This window comes from Phaseolus vulgaris, chromosome 11 (genome assembly GCF_051622355.1).
Source record: "Phaseolus vulgaris cultivar YP4 chromosome 11, ASM5162235v1, whole genome shotgun sequence".
Classification (NCBI taxonomy): Eukaryota; Viridiplantae; Streptophyta; class Magnoliopsida; order Fabales; family Fabaceae; genus Phaseolus; species Phaseolus vulgaris.
This window is the reverse complement of record NC_143508.1, coordinates 40,541,371-40,562,952: the sequence shown is the minus strand read 5'-3', so window position 1 is coordinate 40,562,952 and position 21,582 is coordinate 40,541,371. Positions and strand designations below refer to the sequence as shown.

Genomic DNA, 21,582 nt, shown 5'->3' with positions numbered 1-21,582 from the left:
GTGCCAACATCAAGGGAACATTCTGCTTACATGGGCACCCTACTCGTGGTGCAACATTATCTTTCGCTATACATGCAACTTAACCACTACGTGCCCTAGAACACACATACTTAGGTTAAAAGAAAACATTTACTTGACCTAGACACCACATGTACTAAACGTCCCTAGGTTCACAAATACCCTTTATTAGTAGCCTTATGCTTACATATAAAAGGTTATTTCAATTATGCCAAGACGAATTTACTGACCAAACTAGGCCCAACCAAATGATCAATTTTACTAACCCAACAACCGAGTTGACCTACCTGCACCATGCACCGAGATCCAACCTCCGAGCAGTGAGTCCGCTCTATCCTATATATATATATATATATATATATATATATATATATTAAAATATTAAAATGCAACAGATAGATACCTTTTATAACATTTGATTATGTCGTAAATAATATCAATCATCTTTATCTTTATGATATAACTTTTAGATAATGTAATTAAGGATATAACTTTAGATAATGTAATTAATCATCTTTATGATATAACTTTAGATAATGTAATTAATCATCTTTATGATATAACTTTTCAACAATTATTAATAATAAAAATATAATAAATTTAATTAATACAGACAAAGTTATCTTAAATTCATATATCATCATATTATTCCTCTATTCCTATTTATTATGATTAAGGAAAGTAATTTAGTTTACACAGATAAATTTATCTTAAATTCCTATTTTTTTAAAACTATTTTTATCATCATCATTATTCCTCTCTTCTAATTATACAAACGTTCTCATTCATATCAGTTAAAATATTTCAATCTAAACATAGTTAATAAAAATATTATAATTGAAGAAGAATTAAAAAAAATTAATCAAACTCCAGTTCTAATTTAAGTTTTATAAATAAAAAAAGAAAACACCATATTAACATTTCACCTTATGGAAATATAGCCATCAACATTAATTACTAATAAATAGTGATCTTTTTATGGTCTTATTCAGTTTTGTACAACAATTCAGCATTTTTTTTATTAAATATGTTTGTTTAATATGAGATAAAAAAAATCATATCTAGAATTATTATTCCTAAGTATCTTAAATCTTAATAATTATAATTCATTAGTTAATAAAAAATATGTAATATTTACTTAAATGTTTTGGAAATTTACTAAAAATTCTAATTTAATGTTTCTAAATTTATTTTTAAATGCCATATTTTTTAATTATTTTTTTATATTTATTTAGAAAGAAATTAATAAAATAGAAAATTACATAACTACTTTATAATAATAAAAAATATTGTATTCTTTACTGTTTAAATGACAAAATTAAAAAACAAATAAAAAGAAGAGGAGGAACTACTGCATTAAATGGGTTAACAAGGATAACATGCTGTGTTTTTTTGTCAAAAAATGTTATTTTAATTTGGAAAAGTTAAATTTTTACCCTTTTTATTGAGAATATGTTTGTAGGAAACTTAAGAAAAAATTATTACCGACAAAACGTTCTTAGCCAAAAAAACTCCTAAATTATAGAATATCAATTGAGTATCAAATAAAATCTTATATACCTTTTATTAGAAAAATATTTAAATATATATTTTATATAACTTTTATATCCTTTATAATAATGTTTTATCTAAAACAACATCATGATGTTTTAATAATTTAATTTAAAGAAATGATGTTTTGACATTGATAATTATATATAATTTTTGATGGAATGGATTTAGACATAAATATATATAAAATAATAAATTATATATAATTTTTGATGAAATGGATTTAGACATAAATATATATAAAATAATAAATTTGTAATTAAATGATATAAAAAAATATTAAAATTATAATATTAAAAGTTGTAATATAATTATATAGAAGTAATCTAATTATATAGAAGTAATGTAACCTAACCCTTTTAATTTATTTCCAACAAGCTGTTAAATATTTAATAAACGGACAAAAAATATACGTAAACGGAAATACGGGACAATAAGAGAAAAATTAATAACTAATGGAGGGCAGGTAAGGGCATTAATTGCAATAAAGGTGAAACTGAAGGGGCAAAATGTTACATTGCAACGGATAACGACAAAATGATTGATGGAGAATAGCTATAAAATTGGGTTTCTCAGTGCCACAAAGCAAAAACCGGTCATTCACAAACAAGAAGCAGAGCAATTTTATTTTTTTCTTCTCTCTTCCATTTCAATATAACAATGGGTCAATCCCTTCCATTTTTCTTCTCTCGCAAACACCGAATCGCTCTCTAACATCTTCCATTCCACTGGTTTCTTTTTTCTTTTTCTTTTCCTTCTTCTTCCAACAAAAGGAAAATATATCAACAAAGAGAAAGAAAAAAGAAACGAGATGAGGTTTCTCTTTGAATTCGTTGCATGCTGTGGCTCGCCCATGCAGCGCACGCCGGAGCCAGCCGTTCCGCCGCTGGAGGAGGAGAGATCGCTTGTTCCGGCGGCGCCGGCGGAAGCGGCCGTTTCTGTTCGCCGCCCCGGCCGCAAGAAGCAGAGGACGCGCTCGGCCGAGTGGAGGCCGTCCCTCGGGCCGATATCGGAGGACGGCGCGACACTGCCGAAAGAGAGTCCCCGGAAAGACACGGCGGCGTCCCCCGGGAGCAACGCGAAGAAGAGGAGCACCGCCAAGGTTCGCTACCGCAGTTACAGTGACGGTTACCGGTCAGTGAAATTGATTTTGATTTAACCGAAATTCAATCCCTACCGTTAAAACATAATTTAATATTAATTAATAAAAATTAGGAAACCACATCAGTTAAATTAAATAATATTTAAATGGAGTATATCAACTATTGTGAATAAATATTATCCGTTTGTAACGTATGAAATCAAAGTTTTGAAACTAAAATGACTCCCACACGACTTAGTAGACAAAAATATAGCGATGCCCAAAATAAACAATGATAAAAAGAAATAGCAATGTAGAATAGGAAAATTGAAAAGCTATAAATAATAAGTGTGTGGGCATAACTGATGTGACCTTTCATTAATTATTTTTTTGACAACTATTTATGAAAAATGAATTATTTTGGAGATATAATTAGTGGGCCAGTGGCTGCTATGTTATAACTAAAACATAGGTTGTTTAAAAATAAATAAATTCTAGAAGTAAGTGCTAACCCTTTTTCTTCTAGGCGTTATATATATATGCAGTTGACTTAAAATATATGATTTTTTAATATCATTTTAGTTCCGCGTTATATTTATTTTACGCGTTGAATATATCATTGTTTATAGTTGAGTGTTTAACTAATACTATAGTATCCTCAATTTCACGCCAAATCCATTAATAACTTATGACTTTGTACACTATAAATGTCAATTTACAACTAAGATTAACTAACTAATTCCAATTTGTTAATGCAATCTTCTTTTAAAAGAAAGCACTCACTTTCCACGACAGATAAATACCACTTTTTAAAAAAAATATTTAGAAAAAAATAGACATACATTGTTTACTCAAACGAAGAAGCACAGTTATTTATAAGTTTCCATTTTATCAGTTTTCTTATATAGTTATACTGATTAAATCCATTTTTAATAGTTAAACAACCTTAATAATAATTATTTCATATAAACAATGTATAATAGTTTGTTTAATGGGATTTTAATAATGGAATTTTTTCAGTTAAAGTTGAGTTGTTTATGAGTGACATGAAATTAAATTGGGAACATTTAAGATAGGAAAATGAAATTGAAAAATTCATTCTAATAAAAGGAAAAAGAAAAAAACTGGTAAACCTAGAAACAACTTTTATAAGAATTAATTGTTTAAGATGGTCTAAAATACTGAAATTATTTTTGGTGTAATTTTCAGGTCAGGAGCTTCCATGCCGACGATGATACCAACTTTTTCTCCGACGCCATTTATGTTCTAATCTCTAGGGTTGAATTTGTAGCTGCAAATATATGTATATATTTACGAACTACATGGGTCGAGCTAATAAAAACAAAGCGTGGTAAAAATTTCAATAGTGTAGCTTTTTTATTCTTTCATTGTTTTAAAAATTAATATTTTTTTTCTGGCCTTTTTTTTTCTTCCTTAATAACAAAATTTAAATAAGTGTGATGCAATATTGTTTCACCTAAAATGATTTTGTTAGGCGTAATTCACCCAACTTATTTTAACTTAAATGTAAATTTTAGATTAAAGCTAAAAAATAGAGCATATAAGAAAAAGGAAATCCAATTTATATAAAACAAATGCAAGCCAATTTAAAATTATGTTTTAAAAAAACAAATAAAAAAATGCAATCCACCAGAATCAATGAGAACTTTGACCAATAAAAAATCATATTTCTAAAATTATCTTGATAATAAAAGTAAATAAAAATATAAAACTAGAAGCATTTAAATTTTTAACTTTTATACATATAAAAGAAAAATGCGTTTTTTAACATACTTATAATTATAACGTCAGTTTTTCTTATGTTACTTTTATTTACAACGTCAATTTTCCTTATCTAGATTTTTTCTTTTTCCGGATTTTACCCAATACGATATCTTATGTATTTAATGTACATTAATATATATATATCAATATACAATTTTTAACGAATATTTCTTCAAAAGTTTTTTATACGTTTTTTCATATCTAAAACTTATGATTATGAGAACTATGAATCTTAAAAATTATGATTCTATAAAATGATAGATAATGAAGACATTTCTAATTATTTGGCAAAGGAGTATAAATTATAGAGACAATTATTTTATATATACAATAAAAAAAAAGGTGAATTAGTATTAGATACACGTACATGAAAGAAAAGTACATTTTTTAAAATAAATTGTTACTTTCAATTACAATGTCAATTTTTTTTATCATTATATTAACTAATTTAAATACTATTTTATAAACTAAAAATTATTAATATTTAAAATAATTTCTATTATTAATTGTTAATTGTTAATTTATAAAATATTTTTAGATTAATATCAATAAATTTATTAATTTTAGAATAATATTGAAATAGTTAATATCATTTAAAAATTGATATTTAAAGTAATATTTTAATATTATTTAAATATAAACTTAAATTAATAATAATAAATTAAAAATATTATTTAAATTAAAAAATTTATGAATTAATTTAATTTGAATATGCAAATCTTCGAAGCCTCTGCATCTCTGTGTGAGCATCTACATCTTTGTGTGAGCATATGCATCTCTTCCACTGTTGAGTCTGCATGCTTGTGAAAGACTAAAAATTCTCGTGTGAAAAATTCAGTGAAGATCATTCCAATGGAAAATGTATCATTGTGTATTTTTTTGTGCTTTGCATTCATAGCATCCTTACATCTATTTTATTTGGCAATTGCTTCCTGCACTATATCACTCCAACCAATTTTAGGAGAAAAGACAAAAATCTACTTAAAAATAGGTACATATAAAATATAAAATTACATTCTCGACCATTTTCTGGAACACAATAATCTCTTTTGGATAAATTTTTCTGAAAAGTATTATTTTCAATTTTAGATTATTTTATCCGGAATGGGATTTTGAGTTTTTTTTTTGGATTTTTATATTCAGAACACAATAATCTCTTCCGGATCTACTTTTTTGGAATATATTATTTTCAATTTTGGATTTTCATTTCAGAAATGAAGGGTATTTTTGGAATTTTTGAAATTGTGTTGGGTGCAAGTTCAAAAGTATTGGGTGCAGAAAGCCGTTGCCATTTTATTTTGTTTGAGCCCAAACTCTCTTTCCTTTTGGCAGTTTTCATGCACCCTTACATTTTGTCTTCCTGCACCTTCACAATGTTATGCAAAGATCGAACTGTCCCTATTATTTTTTTAAAAACCCTAAAATACACTTGAATTGTATTTATTTTTTTTGCATTCCGGATTATAGAATCTGGAAAAATTTCGGATTGACACTTCCAGTAAAATTTCGGATCCACCAATCCGTAATTTAAAATATGCATTTTCATTAAGAAAAAAACATTATGTATCCACCAATCCGGAACATAAGTATGCATTCTAGATTCAGAAATCCATAATTCAAAAACAAAAGCATTCCAGATCCACCAATCCGTAACAGAAATATTTATTCTGAGTTCAGAAATTCATAATTAAAAAAAAAAGCATTTCAGATCCACCAATCCATAACAGAAATATGCATTCCAGATTCAGAAATCCATAATTAAAAAAAACATTCCGGATCCACCAATTCGTAACAGAATTAGGCTTCCGGATTCAGCAATCCAAAAATCAATAATTTGTGCAAAATTTGCTTCCAGAACATCCCCTCATCCAGAAAAAAAATGTTTTAATTCCGGATTGATGAATCTGTAGCATACTCCCAGATTTCGATTTTCGGTAACTACGTTGCCCTTTTTCAAATAAAAGGACAAGGTCAGTTTCGGGATTTAGAAAATTGTGGGGGTGCAGGAAGAAAATGTAGGGGTGCAAGAAGAAAAAGCCTTTCCTTTTTCATCTCTTTTTAGTCTTACGGGCCTAATGTTTTTGTCCAATATGTTTTACTTTTTATACCTCTGTAAAACACCTTTTACAAACACGGTGTTAATTTCTCTATTAACAATAATATTCTCTCTTTCTTCTTTCTCTGATTCAAATTGCAAAGCTCTCGTTTTAAGGTTCTTGTTCTTGTTCAAATTCTTCTTGCATTAATTTCTCTATTAACAATAATATTCTCTCTTTCTTCTTTCTCTGATTCAAATTGCAAAGCTCTCGTTTTAAGGTTCTTGTTCTTGTTCAAATTCTTCTTGCACAATCCTTTATCTTCTTTTTAATTTACAATTTCGTGGTTCTTTTTGTAACTATGAAGATTGCATTTATCATATTATGGTATCAAAACTCTTTATTTTGAAGAGCTCTGCTGGATGCTTTGTTCTTGTGTTCTTTCTTTAATCTTTTTCCTACTTGCTCGTTCTTATTTTCCTATTCTTGTTTTTCTCCTAGTTATGATGGAAGAACGAATGGTGAGATCGGCTTCTTCGGATCCATTAACGAATAGTTATCTTTATCTTCACCCTGTTGAGAATCCTGCTGCTCCGCTAGTCTCACTAGTCCTAGATTCGACAAATTACCACTCTTGGAATAGAGCTATCACTACCGCCTTAAGTGCGAAAAACAAAGTGGAATTTGTTTTGGGTTTGCATCCATGCCCATCGAAGAACGACTTTACCTTTTCGGCTTGGACTAGGTGCAATAACATGGTGGTATCATGGTTTTAGTTCACTCAATTTTCCTTCCTATTATAGACAAAGTATAATTTGAATGGATGTGGTTATGGAAATTTGGAATGATTTGAAAACAAGGTATTTCGAGGGTGACCTTTCTAGAATCTTTGATTTACAAATTGAGGTTTTTCCTTTAAATCAAGGTGATTTGTCTATCACAATTATTTTACAAAACTTAGGATTATTTAGGATGAGTTAGATAATTTTAGACCAAATCCTATTTGTGTTTGTCAACATAAATGTTCTTGCTCTGTTGTCTCCACTATAAGTAAAAGAAAAACCGAGGATCAGACTATGCAGTTCTTGTGCATATTAAATGATCAAGTTCATAATATACGGTCCCATGTTCTTCTTATGGAACTTATACCACTGATATCCATAATGTTTTCTCTTATGGCTTAGCAAGAGTATCAAATGGTCAGTAATTTCTTAGTTGCAAATCCAACGCTAACCGTAATTCCCCTATGACCTGTTCTTTTTGTAGAAAAGTTGAATTTCCCAATCAAGATAACAAAATTTTTAGAACTAATAACTAGAGAAAAGTGTGCACCCACTGTGATAGAACTGGTCATACCATTGACACATGTTACATAAAACATGGTTTTCCTCATGGTTTCAGTTTTTCCAATAGTAGAACTAATCAAGTCCATAATATTGTTCTATATGATGAGTTTTTTTCCGAAAATTGTAATCAAGAACATGAACAAGCAGACATTCACCATATAACTTAACAATACCAAATTTTGTCCACCATATTCAAACAAAATATTGGCAACATCAATACTACTCAGCAACAAGTACAAGTGAAGCAAGTGGGTTCCTTTACTATTGATTCCACTCACAATGGTGCAGCACAGTCTCCAACTGGTAATGTTTTTGTCTTAAATACTTTCAATATTGCTAGACGCTTCTGGATTCTAGATTCAGGAACAATTGACCATGTATGTACCTCTTTATTCAATTTTACATTTGTCCTGTTCGGCATGTTCGGTCAACGATCTGATCAGGACATGTCAAGTACGTAGTCTAAACATTTGGGCTCTTGGCTCATCAGTCAGGGGGTACCTGTTGAGCATACTGTAGCTCCAGAAATTGGCCAAAACATGATAAGGCTCAGTGATTCTAAAAAGAGCATCCACTTTTCACTTTTGGTAAAATTAACATGGCCCAAATACCAAGGGAAGACTTTATCTGATTTGAGTTTGTTGTTGGAGAAGGGAGAAAGAGAAGAGACTTAGTCAGAGACGATACTCTGCAACAGATGTACTCCCGAAATATAATGGGTAACAGACTCAGTTATCAATGCTTGACAAATACTATAAAAGGGTCGTGAGACCCTAACCACTAGGTAAGTAGACTCTACAATATTTACACTACATTATAATGTATAAGTGCTCTCACTGACTTGATCATCAGAGTGTAATCAATAGGTGGAACACCCTTCATTGGAATCTGCGGTAAAGACAGAGGGAGATAGTGACCACCGCTACGATCTGATCCAGGTCAACCAGCTAGAGCATTTGGCACCCGTCGTGGGGCAGGTAAAATTGATCCCATTAGCTACCAACACAAGTTCACCAACACCAGTTCACGAGATGAGAAACACGAGGCAAGGAGCTCCGGTGCCCGATGGAGAAGAGGTCCTCATGTTGCAACAAATTATGGAGATGATGAGAGTCCTCCAGCAGGCTAATGAGGATCATCATAGGGAGCAAGATCACCTTCGAGAAGAAGCACAAATCGAGCAAGAGCGTCTCCGGGAGGAGGCTCGTGTCAAACGTGATCAACTTAGAGAAGAGGCTCGAGCTGAGCAGGCGAAGCTGAGGGATGAGGCTCGAGCTGAACAAGAGCAACAGAGAGAAGCCCGAGCCCACCAGGATCCTTTCCTAAGAGAAGTAGAAGCATCTCGTAAGATGATGGAGGAAACCACGTGGGTAAAGGAAGAGCTACAAAAGGCTAATGAAAAGCTGCATAGGACCATGCTCAAACATCAGCAACATCAGCGACAAACTGTTCGAGTTCACTCTTCGGATCCGTCCTCAAGGGATGACTCTCAGCCTTTCTCTAGGCAAATAATGGACGAGCCCATCCCTTCGCATTTTCTTACCATGAAGATGACTCCTTTCTCAGGAGTGGAGGACCCTGAGAATCACTTAAAGGCGTTTAAAGCCCAGATGATCATATCAAGCGGCTCAGATGCTGTTCGTTGCAAGATGCTCATGGGAACGTTCACGGGAACGACCCTCCACTAGTTTAGCAGCATCTCGGATGGACATATAACGTCGTTCCAACAGTTTTCACGAATCTTTAAAGAGCGGTTCTCAGCCAACAAAGTCGAACACCCCCCCCGATCAGACAAAGGGAGGGCGAGTCCTTGAAAGACTATCTAAATCGTTACTACGCATTTTTAGTTCAACTCCTAACACCAAACGAGGAGATGGTTGTCGTTTCTTTCGTAAAAGGCATGTGGGAAAGCCCTTTTAGTGATCCCCTTATTCAAAATCGAGTTGAATCTATGGCTGAGGTCAGGGAGCATACAGTCGCCCACATAGAAGCAGAGGAGGCCATAATAGTAAAAAAAGCAACTCACAGCCTAAGTAGGGGAGGTATAAGAAGAGCAAGCGAGACCATCATCCAAGGAACACCGATTCATCCACGAATTGGTGCTCTGACCAGAGATACGTCCTTTATGTAGCAAAAAAAGGCAATACCAAAGAAGGAACAGAAGGAAAGGTGCTCAAGCCAAGGTTTTGGGTTTCGTACAAATCGTTCATCACCAAAGAAAGTGTGGTGAAGAGTTTGCGTTTTCCTAAGAAGACAAACCAAGTGTTGGGTGGACAAATAGACGATTGGTGTGAGTTCCACCACGCCCGAGGTCATGACACCGAGCAATGCCTCACCTTGGCCTACCAATTAACGAAGTTGGTAAGTGAAGGGCATCTGACCAGGTACATTAATGAAGAGACGGAAAAAAAAAGAAGGGAGACGCGACGAAAGAAAAAGACCATGAGATAACCGATCCTAGTAGATTTCAATACTATTTTTGGGGGATTCTTCGGAAGAGGAACCTCTACATCTAGTCGAAAATGTTACAGCTGAGCTATAATGACCCTGGAAGCTAGGAAGTCTGAGTCTAGCATGGTCCCCTCTCTATGTTTTGCAACCTCAAATTCTGAGGACGTGTTTCCTCACGAGGAAGACCCTATTGTCATATCGGTCATCACCATGGGCCGAACTATGCACAGAGTCCTTGTTGGTCATGGGAGCTTGGCCGATGTGATGTACTGGGAGATGTTTCTGGGATTGCAAGTCCCATTGGGCCAATTGTAGGTCCAAGGTTACGTCAACCTCAAAACAACCTTTTCAGATGAGCATGCAGCCATGACCATTGTAGTAAGGTACATGATAGTTAATGCACCTTCTTTGTATAACCTGCTTCTAGGGCGTCCATCTTGAACAGGTTGGAAGTGATCCCCTCATTCTATCATATGAAAGTAAAACTACCCTCGCCGGAAGGGAAAGTCATCACTATGAAAGTAGACTAGAAGATAGTTATATTACAGAAATGAAATGATAGAGTTATTTACAATAAAATTTTTATTAAAATTAATTAAAATTAGGTTTTAGGGTCACTGTATTGGTGTAGTTTTACACCAAAACGATAACCGTATTCGGTATGTTGTATTGACACTTATCCGTAATCATGGTTCTCGATGAAAAGGGTGTCGCAATTTCTTGTTACTTTCATAATGTTTTGAGTGCAATTTTAAGGTTGGAGGGAGAATTCTTAATTCAACCAAATGGAACAGTTGTAGAACCACACATCCTTAACAACAGTTGATTTGACCCCTACTTTAAAGTTTGTTTATGATAACATTATTTTAAATTATATATAATGTTTTATTTATTTTGTGTTTAATTAAAGCTATGAAATTTGGTTTACATTAGGATTGTTTAGGAGTCATAGATGGGACTCATGTGCGTGTTAAGGTTGCACGTGTGAAACAACTAAAAAAAAATGTAGAAAAACGATTTTGGAGTTGTCCCAAGTACAAGGTAAATTTAATTCAATTAGGTTTGATGCAAACTCACGGCTATTAAACTTATTCATTGTTAAATTCATTCTTTTCTTCAAAACAGATTACAAGTGACATTGTTCTAGGTTGTAATTTTTTCAAATGATGTATTGAAGACGTTGTCGACGAGAGAGATGCAATCATTCTCAGACAACGGAATAAGATATGTCTTCTGGAAACACGTTTGAAAGTCTTCACAAAAAGAATTAAAATGTTATTAGTGGGGATGTGTTTTCTTTTTCTAATTAACCTTATTATGTTTTTAAGTTTTACATTATTTCAAAATTACAAACAAATTAATATGTTTTTATCTCTCTCTAAATCAAATGTAATAACTTTATATATTTTTAAGACTACTTAATGTTCATCACATGTTTTAAATACACATTTACTTTTTAAAATATATTAATTTTATTAATAATAGTAATGAAAATCGTGATTAATAATAATTTTATATAATATATATATATATATATATATATAACATAATATAACTAAATTAATTTTACTAACAAAATTAATTTCAATTAATGAAATTCAAAATCAAAATATTATATTTAAATAATATATTATATTTAATTATTTATTTGAATTTTATATTATTTTTTTCTTTATAATTGAAACTTTCAATTATTTTAATTAACTAAATTATGCATAAAATTAATAGTTATTTGTTTCTTACTTTTTTTTATACACAAGGTAAACTTATACTTGAAATATATATATATATATATATATATATATATATAAAATAATATCATAAAAATTAAATAATATAATAAAATTTATTTAATTAACTAAAATGTCCTTTAAATTAATTAATATTTTTTTTATATATAAGGGTAAATTTGTAATTTTACAATTTACACTATTAAAAATAATTTAAAATACTCTTATAACCATCACATTACTCACGTTTTTTCAATAAACCTTTCTCACACGACTCTAACATATCCCAATCCAAACATTTTCAACTTTTTTCACATTTTTTTCTTATATCTTCACACTTCCACTTTTCTCCACTCTCAACTTTCAACTCTCAAATCCAAACAAATCATAAAGCTTGAAACTATTGGTGAAGAATCATTGATTGATTTGATATCTAAGTGTAAGCAAGTTTTTATATATCATTAGTTAAACAAAATTACCTCTTTCCACTGGACCCACCAACCATTCTTACCCAAATAAAGTTTTCACATGCAAAATATCACAAAACATCACAGAAACAAGAAGCCATAAAAACTGGTATTGCAATAACCAAAACAAGCTCAAAATATACTGGCTGCTGCTAATGGCAAATTTCACACTAGGACTGGACAAAATTTATTTTAAGATTTATAAAGGGTCTGTTTTAGTAAACTTCTTGAATAGTGTTTCTAGGAAACAAAAATAAGAAAAAAAATAAGTAAAATAAGTTTCTCTGTAAATTAAAACTAACTTATATACATAGGTAAAAATATTGTTTTTAAAGAAGTTAATATGAAAGAACTTTTACAAATTCAAATAAAGAAAGCATACCCAAAGACAAGACTAAAAAGAGAAGCAACAAACCCAAAAATAGAGGCTCTAAACCGAAGCTAAAGTAAGCAATAGGCATACGCTTCTTCAAATGAAAGGAAATATTAGACAGTAATGCAAAAAACAATACATCAAATTCCTTTAGTTTCAAGCAAGAAAGTTAACATAAATTGTTATTTGTTAGGAAAGAAAATTCCAAAAACTGTGACAACTCAATTCAATTTACAAACTAAAGTGTATCAGAGTGTGTGATCAAGGATTCAACCAGTATATAACACACCTTTCTGGGTTTTACCGGAATTTGCAAACCCATTTCCTAATTTCAAAGTCTTGCATCCAAGAACCAGTGCAACAACCAGCTGCAAATATGACTGCTTTCTTGTTGTATATTGTGATGCTGGAAGTCTAAACAGCTTTGGCCTCCCCATCGATATCTGCCCTGATCACAAAATGATACAAAGCAGTGAACGAAATTTGTCTCTCGACCACTGTTTTCAGTGTCAAAGTTGTAGTAAATGAGACTTTAAAATACAAACAAAATTGATTTCCCAAGACGTGAGTGATCACCGTCCGTAAGGATTTATTCGCGGTGTATTGCGCAAGTTCCCTAGGATATAACAAAAACTTTACAGAAATTTCTAAGGATCAGAACTAGCAAGTTACTCTTAAAAGAGTAAGAACCCAATAAAACCCAGAAAAATTATTATAAAGTAAAAGAAAATAAAATGGGTGAAGAGAGAAGGAGAGGAAGAGAAGAAGATGAACAATGCACGATGAGATGAAGATGAAGAAGAGAAGAAGCGTGCGTGAGAGATGTGTTTTCTGAAGCAAAGGGATGCGGTATTTATAGATGGAGAAACCCAAAACCGCTGCATCTTCAAACCCTAGTTGAGTGGTCATGGTCGCCGGAAACAGAGCAACTGCCGGAAGAGTGGGGAAGATTGCGGAGAAGAAGGAACACAGTGAAAGTGAAGGGCATGAACCTTCCCTAGACATGCAACCATGATCTTGGGTGTGAACGACAACAATGCGCGTCAAACTTGGAATAGATCCAGTATTCGCACCTCCACAATCTCTTCCAACGACATCGAAAATCACTAGGGTTTTCTACACACACTCTCTTTTTCGTTTTTGTACACACTTTGTTTTTTGTTTTGCAATATACACGGTTCTACAACAATCCCCCACATATTGCAAGAGATAAAATCATAGAGATAAAGAAAGAAAAAATATTTTTGTGTTCATCTAAGATGTAATGCATCAGAGTTGGTATGACAAGCTATATGAACCAGTCTTAGATTGATGAACTTAACACATAGTGTAGTTGGTATCGCTGTTATTGTTGTGTTGCGATTACTAGGCCATGCGCGTTATATTCATGAGTGTTATAGAGATCTCGCCAAGATCTCATGCAAGCAGCCCCACTTGACACTCATATAGGTGATTTCATCAAGTGTATGCTGCAAATCTAACACTTTCACACACACCATAGGAATAGACAAAAATTGATTTTAAATCAATATTGGTGCTAGCAGAACTAACAAGTGACTTGTTTTTACCCATATTGATGTGATTCCACTAGCCATATGGAGAATGATTCTTGACATTCTTAGGAATCACCTTGAGCTGGACATTATTGAGGCACTTTTCTTAGAGTTGGATCATTGTTCTAAGACAAGAACTCACCAAAAACTAGTACCAAATCCCAAACTCATTTGGATGTTCCACATATTGTCAAATTGAACCAAAAGAGATGGATGAAAGGCAAAAACACTAATTAACAACACAAAACAGTAAGGAACCGAATCAAATTGCTGGAATTGAAGAAGAAAAGATGAAAAACAGCCAAGAACACAAATGAACCATAGCTACACAAAACAAGCTGAAATTGCCGAACCAAAACAAATAGGAAACAAGCTAAGACAAGGAAATTAACAAGATAAGAAAGGAAGGAGAAGAGAATGCTCATGAAGATGGAAGAATGGTTGGATGATCACGCCACTAGAAGTATGGATGCTCCTAGATGAGTGTGCAAGCCGCCACTTGAGGAAACCATGATCCTTCAAGATAAGACTAGAGAAAAAGGCTCAAAAGCTCTCCAATGCTCACTCCAATTTTGAGTATAGTTTCTTTAGATAAATTCAAATCTCCAATTTACAAAGAGAGCACCTCTATTTATAACCTAAGGTGCTGAAATGTAAGCTACACAAATTCAAAAACTCCTTCCTAAAAAGCTTCTAGAATTGGCGCCTAAAACAAAGCATGAGGAAGGTGTGACCTCTTCCTTCACTTTGGCACCTCCTTTTCTACTCCTACACCTATCTACTAACACCCCCCCTAAGACTCCTAACTAAAGACTAAAAGATGCTTTAACAATAGAGGTTTCTAATGTTTCCCTCTAAGCACCTTCAAACAATATTCTTTATTATTTAAAACTTGGCCTTGCCCTTCATAGGATGGACTTGGGCTTGGGCTTGGGCTTTGGGCTTGGGCCTCTCTTTATTTAATGTCTTCTTTTAATTTTGAGAAGACTAGAAGGAAGAACTTCAAGTGTGATGGTGAATTGCCTCTTCCTTCATTAATAAAAACCTCCTTTACTTGACTCTCATCACATATGAACCTTATTCATGGGATCTTCAATAAAAAAGGTTGGGTTTCCATCACTTTTGATTGCAAGTGGCTTAAGTCCCATTCCCCTCGATGTTTCTAAAATCAATTTTCTTCCTAGGGGTTTTGTTAGAGGATATTCCAAATTATGTTCTGAGTTGACATGGTCAATAGAAATCAGTCCACTCTTTAGCAGTTGCTTCACTAAATTATGTCCCAACTGTATATGTCTGTTCTTTCCATTATAAGTTTTATTTTTAGTTATAGCTAATGCCGATTGGCAATCACAATGCATAAATAGTAATGAGGTTGGTTTCATTCCTAACGAAATGTTTGCTAAAAAGTTCCCATAACAACAAAACATATTGATTATCTTCTAGGGGTCAATTATAGGTTTTTTTTACTAGAATGACGATTTAAGAGGGTTATTAGTCCATGAATATAGCTGAGATCAAATGAATCTCTTCATGTAATCCCTCTTTCTAGGCGAGGTTTTAGGGTGGTTGTTATATTTTGTTTGATGGTTTCTTTATCGCCCTAATCTCATCACGTGACATTACCTTCGATCATTATCTGACATAGTGGACGTTCAAAATTTGAGATTATCCAATATTCATACCCTGTATGGATTTTTTCCATTTACCCACATAGTCCTGGGTCTTCCGAAATTCTGGATAGGCCCAGGACGACACATAGCCCCCCAGCCTCGAGTCAATGAGGCCAAGAGGTTTACAAGTTTTAGGGTTTATTTTATTTTTATTCTAATATAAACACCTAAGTACATCTTGAATAATCATCAATAAAAGTAACAAAATACTGAAATCCTAAATTAGACTTAATACGACTTGGCTCCAAAATATTAAAGTGAACTAAGGTAAAATGAGATGAAGTGTGTTGTGAGACACTACTAGGAAAAGAACTACGAATGTGTTTTTCTAACTGATACGACTCACACGATAAACTTGATACATTAGACAAACTTGGAACATGCTGCTGCATCTTGGCAAGACTAGGATGACCCAACTGAGCATGAATGAGAGAATCTATAATCGTCCAACATGTGCAAACATCTGTAGTTGATAAAGTTTATGTGACTCACATTTGATGCCAATTCTCCATTCTGAACTCCGGTCCTGTAAAGAAACAAAATCTTGGGTAAAAGAAATAACACGATTAAGGGAACGAGTGAGACGACTAATGGATAATAACTTAAATGGAGACACAGGGACATAAAGAACATTATCAATAAATAAAGAAGGAAAAAGATTAATAGTACCAACACCATGTGATGGTACCCTAGATCCACTGGTCATGGTAACCGAAGGTAAATAACTCATAGTAAATAGGGAAGAGATAAAAAATTTATTATTAGTAATGTGATTGTGTTACAAGAATCTAGAACCTAAGGGCCAAGGGAAGTAAAGTGAGTGAGGCCAACAAAAGATACACCTCAATGTGCAACAAAAGCAGTGGAATCAGAGTTCTGGCGATCCTCATACTATTTAAGAAATTCATTGAAAATAACAGGTTGGTCTGAGGTATCAAATGAAGTATTATCCACATTAGAAGGTTACACATGAGCAGTTTGGGCAACGGCAACAAATCTAGGAGGACGACCATGTAAGGCATAATATCTGTCAATTTTATGACCAAGTTTGCCATAATGGTCACACTTGTTATGCCCTTTGCCCGACTTATGAGGGCGAGTATGATCATTATGTTGATAGACTAAAGTAGAAGAATCATCAACACAAGGCATTATATCAGTGGTGTGTTTACATGACACACACAGAAGGGTAGAACAAGTGGATGTAAAATTGGGCACAATAGGAGATCCCAAAATTTGATCAGAGACATTGAGTATCATTGGTTTATAATATTTTTTCCTATTCCCAAACGTCTGAATATGTCTCGTAGGTCCGGAAAACTTGTTTTAAAGATGAATGAATGGTAGATTTGATAACAATGTATAATTGAGCATCAATTTTCTACCAATGGGAAACCTCGTTTTCAGCAACACTAGGACGAGTAAGATGATCAACATAACCTTGAATCTTAAGCCATAATTTAATATTTGAGGTCCAAGTGTCATAATTGGTTCCATCCAATTTGTCAATGGAGAGATGAACATTGACATAATTAATATAAATAGACGGATCAACCATAGTGTGAGCAAAAGAAGCCATAGAAGACTAAGACAGATCCAGTCACCAGCCAATTGGCGAAAACAACAACGACGGCTCCGACGAGACTCCAGCGTTGGCTTTAGAGAAACTCTAGTGGTGGCTTTGGTGGCGGTTCCCACGTCAAGGAGGTGGTGGGACGGCGACTGCAAAATACATGTGAACAGCGGGTTCACTAAAAAAAATTGAATCCTAACCCTACGCTCTAGATACCATATTAAAATAAAAGAAAAGAATAATAATATAAATCTCTTATGTATATTGAGCACATAGGGTTATGTTTATATAAGAAAAGAAACATATGGGCTAAGCCCATTACATAAATAGAAATATCTAACAATATCTATAATATCTCATAATATATCATAATATGTCATAATATCTAATGATATCTAACACCAACAATTATAATTATTTTTTAACACGTTTCATTCAATAAGCGATTTCACACTACTATTTTCAACCTCTCTAAACTCATAGTCATTTGAAGATAAACCGTTTGAATGACTTTGAGAACCTTCCCAGTTTCCTAGTGTCCTTCGTTGTCCTTCTCTGCAATGCCTTCCCCTTAATCCCTACGCGTTAATAGGTACGTCCTTATCTTATTCTTGTTGTTTCTCTATGATTCATTCTTTTGAAAACTCCTATGGGTTGGGTTTTGTGGGAAATAAATATAAAAAAAAACACTTTACTCCATGGACTATGGCACATTGTACCTAATGGTAGAGCTCCCAGCCACACACAACTACATAATAAGGAGGATGAAAACCTAAAGTTTATTTATGGATTTATGCCACATTTGCACCCAATTATGGATTTAATTGGGCTTTTGTTTATTTTTTAGGCCCAATAAAGAGAGGGCAACTCTTGGATAAAGTAATGTACAAACATATCCAAGAAGACCTCCAAATCATCAAAACATAAACTAGAGCTTTGGTCAGAAGAACACAAGAAGACTGAGTTTTAGTTGACTAGTCAATATTATTTTTGGGCTAAGATTTAGCTTAATAAGTTGTATAAATTTTTTAAGGATTTTATGGGCCATGTATTAGGCCTAATAGCATAAAATAATTGGACCAAATATTTGGGCCAAGTAGCATAAGTTTTTGGGCTTGTATTTGTATCAATAGTAAAATAGGTCTAGTTAGGGTAATAATTGAGCTTCTTTGAGCCCAATATAACCCTAAAACGTAAGGGGTATATTAGAGGATGAAAATTATCTTGGCATGGAGCACATGGACGTCCACATGGCAGCCTAGGAGTGGAGAGGAGTTATCATGGAAGGTGTGAGCTAAACATGGAAAGCATAAGTCCACAAGACACCTTTTCATTGGAGAGTTTTATTTTGAATTTTCAAATTTTGGCTCCAAAATGTTCAGTCCTCTCTCCTATAAATTGAGTTGTTTGGCTCATGAATTAATTGGATCAATTTTATGAGTGTTATGTTGCCAAGTTGCTAGCTCTTGCACTCTTTTCTCTAAAACTCTCTCGGTAAGACACCTTTGGTCTTCTCCTTCACCTCACCAAGTGATATGGCCCAACCAATCATTGTCCCTACTCTTCATGCACCTTCAAGGAATCCATAGCTCCATTGGAGCCATCCTTGTTCCATTCCTTCCATCAATATTTTGCCAATTCCATCAAATTTCCAATAATTCAATTCGACAATGAGGCACACACTATCATTCCATGGGCAATGAGGGATATTTTGCAAGAGACCTCCATGTATACCACCGGTAAAAAACTCAAGGATCTAAGAGAGTTGCAGGCTCTTAGTAAAACTGAAGAAAATTGAAATTGAATCTAGTCGTGCAAGGTAGATGAATCTGTATGTAAGGATGAAATTGTCAATAACCATGGTTTGTTTTGTTTTGTACATGATACTAATTTCATTATGTTAGGGTTACAATTTCCATTAAATTTCTTTAAGAAGAAGATTTTATACGTGATGAATGTTATTTAGCCCAACTACAATCTCAACAGTTGGGCCTTCGTTAGGGTGTTTAGTATCCTTTGCACTCATTTCGGATTTGTCCCCTTGCCAAATGCATTTTTTTTTCTTTTTCTGAGTTTCAGAGTTGTAATCGTCAGTTGTGGATGTCTTTAATTAATTTAAGGGGTTTTCTTACCCTCTTCCAATTATCTTATAAAATTTTAAGGGCTACTTTGAAAAATCCAACTATCTCCATAGTTTGTCACTACCAAATTGCTCGTCAATTAGAAAATTTGGATGCTAGAGAGCGAGGGATATCTGAAATGTTAGAAAAGATGGATGTTACATTTGATACTGCTAAGATTTTAAAGAATAAGTTATGATCTATGGACTTAAAAGCTTATATTGGCACAATCCCCCTTCCTATGTTTTTCCAATTTGTTTATTTGTTTAAACCTATATTTCAGATTTTTGACCAAAATGGTGCATTTTTTTTTCATATTTACGTAAATGGGCAAAAGCAGAAAAAATTACAGAAATGGGTAATTCTTGGTCAAAGTTGCCAATGGTGTAGGCAACATCAATTAAATTTGTTAATCTATCTATTTTTTATTTTTTAATTAAAGTTTCTAACTGGGTTGGCAACTTCAGTTTAAATGAAATTGGATACTGGATTGACAATTTCACTCCATTGAAGTTGCCAATTCGGTTGGCAAGTTCAATTGATTTTTTAAAAAGAAATGACAACAAATATTTTTGGAAATAAAAATATATAGTTAAATTTTTTATTTTAATTATAATATATGAAACTATAAATTATATAATATGTAAAAAGTAATAATATACATGTATTTATGTAAAATAAATGAAAATATTGAATAGAAGTCATTTAAAGAATATGATATTAAAATATTTGATAAGAACAGCATTACAAAGGATGATTCTACTATTTAAATGGACAATTTTCTCTGTTATGAAGAACATTTTTTTGGCTTGTTTTGAATTGGTTAATCCATTTCATTATGCAAACGAGTTGTAATTGGTTGTCCCGAGTTTTTACGTCGCATATGGGGTCAGGTACTTATTTATCATTTTTTAAATATTGTTTAAACGTTACCCTATTTATTTATAACTATATCAACTATAAACGCTATTTCACGAACATAATTTCAATTTTTTAAAAACAACAAAAGTATTTTTAATTTTAACATTATTTAAAAAATACTAAATATTTTACATTTATTACACAACCTATTTTTAATCCAACTTAATTTTGGGTAACTTTGTTTCTTGTGAAAACAAAAATTTAGTTTAAATAGTTTTAATTTAAAAAATTATTATTATATAATTTTTTTAATTTTAAACACAAAAAAAATTATTTAAACAAAAAATCAACTGAACTTGTCAACCGAATTGGCAACTTCAATGTTGTGAAATTGTCAATCCAGTATCCAATTTTATTTAAACTGAAGTTGTCAACCCAATTACAAACTTTAATGAAAAAAATAAAAAGTGAATAGTTTAACAAATTTAATTGATTTGGCCTACACCATTGGCAACTTTGAGCAAAATTGTCCATTTTTGTAATTTTTTCTGTTTTTGCCCATTTACATAAATATGAAAAAAAATGCACCATTTTGATCAAAAACCCCTGTATTTCTTATGGTTTTTATATGCTTTAGATAAGCAAATGACAATAACACGGAAGGAGATGATTCTTCGTAGAGCTTAAGGCCTTAAAAATGACCTCCAGAGATATGGAGGTAAGTAAAACTATTGACCTAAACAAGATCGTTCCCTCAAGCAAGGTTACCGATTCAAGCAAGGTTGTCGACACAAGCAAAAGCAAGGTTGTCGACACAAGCAAAGTCACACTACAAAAAAAAACTGATTTACCTACGGACCAAATCTGTATGTAACAGCAGAAATCCATAGGTAAATCAGCATTACCTACGGATTTCCCACGAAAAAAAATTCGTATGTAATGTTGGCGTCGATTTACCTACGAAATA

General features: G+C 32.6%; 1 protein-coding gene across 1 annotated transcript; it reads left to right on the top strand.

The window, feature by feature from the left end:
- Positions 1–2,163: 2,163 nt before the first annotated feature.
- On the top strand, positions 2,164–4,014 carry LOC137829489 (uncharacterized). The gene is made up of 2 exons (XM_090297682.1): positions 2,164–2,703; positions 3,860–4,014. Exons 1-2 carry the CDS (start codon positions 2,381–2,383, stop codon positions 3,918–3,920), a joined length of 384 nt encoding a protein of 127 aa, XP_090153808.1. The 5' UTR covers positions 2,164–2,380; the 3' UTR covers positions 3,921–4,014.
- The last annotated feature ends 17,568 nt before the right edge of the window (positions 4,015–21,582 follow it).